General features: G+C 45.7%; 1 protein-coding gene across 1 annotated transcript; it reads left to right on the top strand.

Moving 5' to 3' along the window:
• The first annotated feature begins 256 nt into the window (after window positions 1-256).
• Window positions 257-8,350, top strand: LOC123994053 (neuronal acetylcholine receptor subunit alpha-9-II-like). The gene is given in 7 exon segments (XM_046296540.1): window positions 257-709; window positions 1,662-1,807; window positions 3,459-3,613; window positions 4,012-4,192; window positions 4,564-4,915; window positions 5,490-5,719; window positions 5,722-8,350. Coding segments are annotated over 7 exon segments (1,659 nt in total). The 5' UTR covers window positions 257-660; the 3' UTR covers window positions 6,268-8,350.
• The last annotated feature ends 316 nt before the right edge of the window (window positions 8,351-8,666 follow it).

The raw sequence follows: 8,666 nt of genomic DNA, 5'->3' as shown, positions 1-8,666 counted from the left end.
TCAGAATGTTATTTACAACCTAGAATTTCCATTCTCAGAATCTACTGGTTTTACCACCCAGATATAATCCTCTCCCAGCTCTTCCCTCGGGTGCCCTATTACCCAGGTCCCCTGTGGGCCCTCCAAGGCAACCAACCCAGAGAATTGTAGGCTATAACCATTTGACTACCACAGCACCCATGACCCATAAAACCACACAACCATTCCTATGCCATATCCAAACCGGACACCCATGCAATTATGTTTGAAGACTATTGATCCACTATTATATCGACTGAATCTTCTGGATTTATCTCATATGACCCACAGCCTGTTGCAGGCCTGCGAGCCCACCTGCCAAGCGTTTGATTGACAGCTGAATAGATCCTGTGTGCACTGAGCCGATGCTCGGAGGGCATCTTGTTTCTCTCGGTCTGTGCGTGCTACGTGATAGCTGGGGTCCTATTCCGTGTCTGAGCGGCCATGCAGCCTCCTCTGCCAAGCAATAAGCGCTGCCCTGAAGCGCGAAGGGGACGAAAGGAAATTACAGGATGCTATCAGCAATTGAGTTCAATTGGGGTTGAATGAACATCATGTAAACCTGAATGGATTTAAACCAAGGAGTGGTTATTTATTTTGCTCCAACATCCTCCAGTTTTCTTCTGGATTTATTCATCCAATATGGGGAAGATGTTTCCAGTTGTGTGCTTTGCGACGATGTTGCTCCAGGGTAAGTCAGTGGCACTTGTGCTGTACTTTGGACATTTTTTGGAAAGCTTTAGGAGTTTAGGCTATGGCAATCTAAAGATTATATTTCTATACATGTATGTCTCGTTTTATATACTATTACCAGGCTATTTCTTCTGACCTAGATCGACATTTTTGCTTTTATAGTTCACAACATAAAATCTTTTTATAAATCCAAGTGCGCTCATTTTACACATTGGATTGTTCGCAGAGGTGGAAAAAGTATTCAATTGTCATACTTGAGTAAAAGTACAAAGTAAAAGTAAATGCTACACATCAAATTCCTTATATTTAGCAAACCGGACGGTACAATTTCGTTTTTGTAATAACTTTTTTTGACAGCCATGGGCACACTCCAACACTCAGACATAATTTACAAAGGAAGCATTTATGTTTAGTCAGTCCACCAGATCAGAGGCAGTAGGGATTACCAGGGACATTCTCCTGATACATGTGTGATTTGGACCTTTTTCCTTTACTGCTTAAGCAATTCAAATTGTAACTAGAACTTTTGGGTGCCAGGGAAAATGTATGGAGTTAAAAGTACATCATCTTCTTTAGGAATGTAGTGAAGTAAAAGTAAAAGTAGTCCAAAATAAATAATATTAAAGTAAAGTACAGATATTCTAAAATCTACATAAATAGTACTTTAAAGTATTTTTTACTTAAGTACTTTACACCACTGATTGTTCGGCATGCCCCTTGGGCACTTCGACCCATGAGTCACACAATCTCCAGACCATACTCTCTCCAAACAAGGTAATCCTTTAATTGGTGCTCAGGTGGATTAAACGGGGTAGCTGTGGAGTGGGGCTTGAACCAGCATTCCATGGGGCCAATATCATGCCACCTGTGCCATTAAGGCTTTGACCCCTCAGAGTCTACACCTATAAAGGGAGACTGCAACAAATAACTTCTATATTCTCCTATCGCAGTGGCTCACTCGGCTCAGGGCCGGTACGCTCAACAGCTGCTCACCGACCTGATGGAGAACTACTCCAACGCCCTGCGGCCGGTGGAGGACACAGACAAAGCCCTGAACGTCACCCTGCAGATCACTCTCTCCCAGATCAAAGACATGGTGAGTCTCAGAGATGACTGACTGTGTCTCGACGATGAGCAGAGCACCACTGGCAATCTATGACTGGCTTCTCTCTCGATGAGGCTTTGACAAAATGTCATCCTTGAACAAATACTTTCAAATATATCAAATATATTGTAGAGAGAGCGATCGTGTACTTTTGATCATAAAGCATTGTGAGAGAAAGGCATCAATTGCCAGTGCTGCTCTGTTCATTGGTAAGACAGTCTAGTCTGCATATAGCATAAAGTCAGTCATCTCTGTGACTCACCTGGTCTTTTACCCAAGCATGAAAGGCATATGCACTGAATCTTTAACATGCACCCGGGCAGGGCAGATCGGTCCGCCAAGATGCCCTCACTGTATTGGTTACCCAGTTGATTGTGTTGGTTCCTCTGTTGATGTGCATGAGAATCAGAAACACCCAGAATTTGCCTTGGTGAGAAGGTGCTGCCAGCAACAGACAATAATTCAACCGAATGCAGACAGAATATACAATACCGGAACAGGGACCATAAACCAAAACTCTGGAGCATAGGCTGATTACAGTGGCAATACACCATTTACAGAGGAGATCTATCTACATAAGCAGGGGGAGGGATGTCGCCATGGTGAATAGATAGTGTTGTGCAGAGGTGCACATCGTGCAATTGCAATTGAGTGCAGATTAGTATTAGAGGTCACTGATGACAAGGTGCAGTGGTCAGCTAGGAGGTCTGAGAGACGTACTGTACCGGCCTACAGTTACTCAGCCGTCTCCTGTTTCAGTCCAGCGGAGGGTAAACCTCCTCCCTTCTGCGTGTCTGTGTGTCTGACTAAGTAACTAAGTGCATCTTGTCCGGTGCACTCTGAAGAGAGACGAGACATCTGTCCTACGGCCTTCATCCTCGTCTCTGTGATGATGTCATCCTGCCACTTGGAAACGCACACAGAACCATTACGCGTGGGTGACCTGTGTGTTCGTGTGTGTATCCGAGTGTGTGTGTAATGGAGGTTCCTTTACTCTCCTTGGTTCCCTGCTTTGGTTAAGCAGTGCATCAGGTTCTGGCAGTGATACTTCCTAAACTGGGTCTTGATTTCACTGTGTCTGACAGCTAGTCTGAGACCTCAGTGGGTTATTGAGTGACAGAGAGGGAGGGAGAGAGAGAGAGAGGAAGAGTGAGAGAAATAGAGAGAGCGAGGAAGAGTGAGAGAAATATATATATATATATATATATATATATATATAGAGAGAGAGAGAGAGAGAGAGAGAGAGAGAGAGAGAGAGAGAGAGAGAGAGAGAGAGAGAGAGAGAGAGGGAGAGAGAGAGATACACATGTACAGTAGCATATTGCCCTTACCTGTGTGTGTCCACATGTCTTGTGTGTGTGTGTGTGTGCATCTGCGGCATCTCTCTCTGTGTGTGTGTGTGTGTGTGTGTGTGTGTGTGTGTGCGCATCTGCGGCATCTCTCTCTGTGTGTGTGTGTGTGTGTGTGTGTGTGTGTGTGTGTGTGTGTGTGTGTGTGTGTGTGTGTGTGTGTGTGTGTGTGTGTGTGTGTGTGTGTGTGTGTGTGTGTGTGTGTGTGTGTGTGTGTGTGTGTGTGTGTGTGTGTGTGTGTGTGTGTGTGTGAACCTGCATCTGTATGTTTATTACTGTGCCTATGTATGCAGGATGAGAGGAACCAGGTATTGATAGCGTACCTGTGGATCCGTCAGACGTGGCACGATGCCTACCTGAGGTGGAACAAGGAGGACTACGATGGCCTGGAGGTCATACGGATCCCCAGCAGCCTGGTGTGGAGGCCTGACCTCGTCCTCTATAACAAGTACGCCCGTACGTCACACAGATATATACAGCCACTGTACCATGATATCGGAATGACTTATTCTATCTAGAAACAACCTCCCTTATTCACAATAATTATTGGTCCATGAATTGGTCATGTATTAATGCAAAGTATATATGTTGAGGAAGGTGGTCCCATAGACAGTAGAAGGATGTTATACTATAGTAATGACATGGAAAGGCGGCAGGTGGCCTAGTGGTCGTTGGGCCTGTAACCGAAAGGTCGCTGGTTCGAATCACCGAGCTGACTAGGTGAACGATCTGTCGATGTGCACTTGAAAAAGCCACTTAACCCTAATTGCTCCTGTAAATCACTGACTAAAATGTCATGTTGTGTTATTACAGTGTGCAGGTACTAGTTTCCCCGTTCTTTCTCAGGGCGGATGATGACTTCTCAGGGCCGCTAGACACGAACGTGGTGCTGCGCTATAATGGGGAGATTACATGGGATGCTCCGGCCATCACCAAGAGCTCCTGTGTGGTGGACGTGTCCTACTTCCCCTTCGACAGCCAGGAGTGCAACCTCACCTTCGGCTCCTGGACATACAACGGCAACCAGGTATACAGGATGGGCATACATCCACAGATGATATATATATATAATATATCTTTTTTTTTTACATTTATTGAACCTTTATTTAACTAGGCAAGTCATTTAAGAACAAATTCTTATTTACAATGACGGCCTACACCGGCCAAACCCGGACGGCGCTGGGCCAATTGTGCACCGCCCTTGTCCTACTGCTTCAGACTACCCTGCCGCAGACAGGCAGACACACACATTCCTTGGTGTGTGGTGATATCATTCTACCACTATCGATGCAGACAAACTCATTGTGTGTGTGTGTGTGTGTATTACACACGTCCTGCTAAAACACTGCTATTACGGTCCCATTATATTTCACCCTCTATTCCTATGTCTCTTCCCAGGTTGACATCGCCATGGGCATGGACAGCGGGGACCTGTCTGATTTCGTGGAGAACGTTGAATGGGAATGCCACGGCATGCCGGCCACCAAGAACGTCATTATGTACGGCTGCTGCTCCGACCCCTACCCTGACATCACCTACACCGTCCTGCTCCAGCGCCGCTCCTCCTTCTACATCTTTAACCTTCTCCTGCCTTGCTTCCTCATCTCCTTCCTGGCTCCGCTGGGCTTCTACCTGCCGGCTGACTCTGGGGAAAAGGTGTCCTTGGGGGTCACCGTGTTGCTGGCCCTGACTGTCTTCCAGCTCATGGTGGCCGAGAGTATGCCGCCGTCTGAGAGTGTGCCACTTATTGGTGAGCGTGTACGCACCCCCCCCCGCGTCTCTTAGTCTTTCTCTAACTCTCTCACCCGCACACACCCCGCTAATCTCATACACACGTTGCGTCTCATACACCAGTGCATCTCATACACACGTTGCGTCTCATACACCAGTGCATCTCATACGCACGTTGCGTCTCATACACCAGTGCATCTCATACACACGTTGCGTCTCATACACCAGTGCATCTCATACACACGTTGCGTCTCAGTGCATCTCATACACAGTGCATCACCAGTGCATCTCATACACACGTTGCGTCTCATACACCAGTGCATCTCATACACACGTTGCGTCTCATACACCAGTGCATCTCATACACACGTTGCGTCTCATACACCAGTGCATCTCATACACACGTTGCGTCTCATACACCAGTGCATCTCATACACACGTTGCGTCTCATACACCAGTGCATCTCATACACACGTTGCGTCTCATACACCAGTGCATCTCATACACACGTTGCGTCTCATACACCAGTGCATCTCATACGCACGTGCTGTACATGTGCATGAACTCATTTTTCCCTCTCCTGTATGTCACAGGAAAGTATTACATTGCCACCATGACGATGATCACAGCCTCCACAGCTCTCACCATCTTCATCATGAACATCCACTTCTGTGGGGCCGAGGCCAAACCCGTCCCCCACTGGGCCAAAGTCCTCATCATCGACTACATGTCCAAGATCTTCTTTGTCTACGAGGTGGGAGAGAACTGTGCCACTGCCACCTCTTCCTCCTCCTCCTCCTCCTCCTCCTTTCCTCATCACATTTTGGCCAGGACGATGTCCACCAACCCAACTTCAGCCCCCACCGCCAGGCCAATGGGAAGCCGGGGGGCAACAGCGGGCGAGAGAACCAGTACCGCCACAAACACCCCAGACCCCAGACTCCTGGACCTCAACGTCACCCCAAGCCCCGACACCAACACCACATCACCAGAGACGAGAAGAACCATCTCTCCAGCTCCAAATACGAGGGCTTTGAGTCCAACAGGAACCTCCCCCTGGGGGACTGCTGCAAGGAGGCTCCGCCCTGCTGTCCGGAGGATGAAAAGACAGCCGTGGTCGCTGCTGCGGTGGCCTCAGTAACCTTTGGCCCCTGTGTGTTCTGTAGTCACGGCAGCAGCTTACCCGGGGTGGACTCCAAGCTGGTGCGGAACGTGGAGTACATTGCCAACTGCTTCCGGGAGCAGAGGGCCACCTGCGCCAAGGGGGCGGAGTGGAAGAGGGTTGCCAAGGTGATGGACAGGTTCTTCATGTGGATCTTTTTCATTATGGTCTTCCTCATGAGCATTCTGATCATCGGCAAGGCACCATGACAATGCTGGCTACCCACGTGTTGTTATTGGAGACTGTTCTGCGTACGGTTTCCCAAAAGCATCTTAAGGCTAAGTTCTTTGTTAGAACCATATGATCCTATGGTTCTAAGATAAACTATGGTTCTAAGATAAACTTAGCCTGGTGCTTTTGGGAAACCAGGCCCTGTTCTTTTGTTCATCAAGAGAGCATGTTCATGTATATTATGTGTGTAATATGTCTTACTGATGAAACTAAAGAAGGTGCAAAGAGAGATGGCTATTTTGATAGATATCTATGTTATTTCCTCATTTCTGTTAACCTTATTGGAGTTTTAACATTTCGACAAATGCATTGTGGAGGAAAAACTATATTGCACTCATGATCAATGTCCTGATTATCATAAGCACGATCAGTTACTGAAGTTTGTCAATTCATTTCACTCTTTCTTTTCATCTCTGTGCAGAAAATATGTTATATATTTTTTTAAACATAGCAAATACTGTGTATAAGTAAACTCAAATATCACTACAAGTGTATACTATACTGTGTGTGAATGAACAGCACACTCCATACACCCTCCCCATACTAATATCACCACATGTCCCCACTAAATAACAACATTAGAACTGTCACGTATCACTGACCAGTCTGAAATCAGACTCCAGGGGCTTCAGCGACAAATGACCCGCTCCGGATCCACACGGCCGGAATCATTTTTCACTTCAAAATCATGCAGTGAATAGTTAATGACTGCTTTGTTTCCAAACAGGCACTGTAAAGATGTAAGGTAATATGGAACATAAATTATGCAACACAATGAGTTTGCCCCCTCCAACAACACATACCAACATCCAGGTGTGTGTGTGTGTGTGTGTGTGTGTGTATACTGTTTACTTTGGACTCGTCTGCACACCTCATAGAAGCAGTCAACCACTCAAAGGACAAAGTATTTGACCAGAGTGCCTCCCTTATTTGTCCCTATGGATCCTTGTATAGTTTTGAGTTTTTACTTGCAGAATTTCCGCTACTACCTTGTATGTCCAGCAGAGGGCAGACATCTCTCACCAATTATCCCCTTGAACGGCACAGAAAATAGGAGACAGTGAATTTGAAATCAGATGTCATTACAACAGCCACCTTTAATACTTTACACATCGATAATAAAAAGCGAATGTTGATTGTAAAATAAAGATCTGATCATTACATTTCATTTTGAGTGAATATAGAGTGGAGGATTATGGATGCATAACCAACCGGTGTTAAGGAAACTAGTTCATCATCATAACTGATACTAAATCTGTCTCTTGAACCTATCCGCTGACATTAATGAGAACCTGAGTTCACTCAGACAAGGAAGCCTGAGCAGTCATCATCCTCTTTAGGGAAGTGATTGTCATGCTGAGTCGGAGAGTGAAATCTCTCACATTTGCATACTGGGGAAGCCTGTCTCTGGTCCTATTAGTGTACGGTGAGCCGCCTGGCCCGATGCATGCTATGATCACCCCAGGAGACAGTGAGAAGTGGGAAACATGTAATTTGCACAGACAGGAGCGCGGCTTGGGAGAGACTGCTGGGGAAATTGCCAGGGTCTTTTTTATTTCACTTAAAGAAGGCTGGGGGAGCCTATCACCACCTGTCTGCATGCTGCACAGGGGATGGATCATCATGATATGGACTGTCTCATGCTTCATGACGCGATTGTTCATTATTGTACGGTTAAGGACCTGAAGTTAAAAAGTGGCATTCTGATTACTAATTAATGACTCGTCATCATTTAGCAATGTAATAAACATTAGTGATGCGCTGGTTGACTGAATCAAAATAAAACAAGGCATACAAAAATCCATAAATATGTCATTCCTGTGCAATTCATATCTATCGGTTAAATTGATATTTTTCTTTCATAAAAAAAAAACCTGGCGTTAGTGCGTAGCCTAAGCTTCAGGGCCTAACTGTAGCGCGCCAAATACACACCAATTGCCAAATGCTTTGGGGAACTTGGGAAGACAACGTCAACGTTAACGTTAAAGTTGTAAAAGAGGATGATAGCAGGGCCTGCTATGCTATGCGTGATGATTGTGAGGTGCTATGCAGTCTACTGTTCCGGTGGGTTCATTGAATAACAGTCTGTAATCTGGACACTGACTGTATCTATAACCTCTCACATTAGGTACTATAATATTAACTCCTGCATTTCTTCTGGTAAAAAAAACAAATGTCAATTTCGACTGAGGAGTATTTTTCTCCCGTCATACGGGAGTAATAAAGGCCTACTTCACTAATTTTGTGGGATTTTTCTGTTGTTGATATATATAAATATATATACAGTGGGGCAAAAAAGTATTTAGTCAGCCACCAATTGTGCAAGTTCTCCCACTTAAAAAGATGAGAGAGGCCTGTACATTTAATCATAGGTACA

This window comes from Oncorhynchus gorbuscha, linkage group LG13, assembly GCF_021184085.1.
Source record: "Oncorhynchus gorbuscha isolate QuinsamMale2020 ecotype Even-year linkage group LG13, OgorEven_v1.0, whole genome shotgun sequence".
Taxonomy (NCBI): domain Eukaryota; kingdom Metazoa; phylum Chordata; class Actinopteri; order Salmoniformes; family Salmonidae; genus Oncorhynchus; species Oncorhynchus gorbuscha.
Note: the sequence above shows the minus strand (reverse complement) of the source record. Positions and strands in the feature narration are given on the sequence as shown.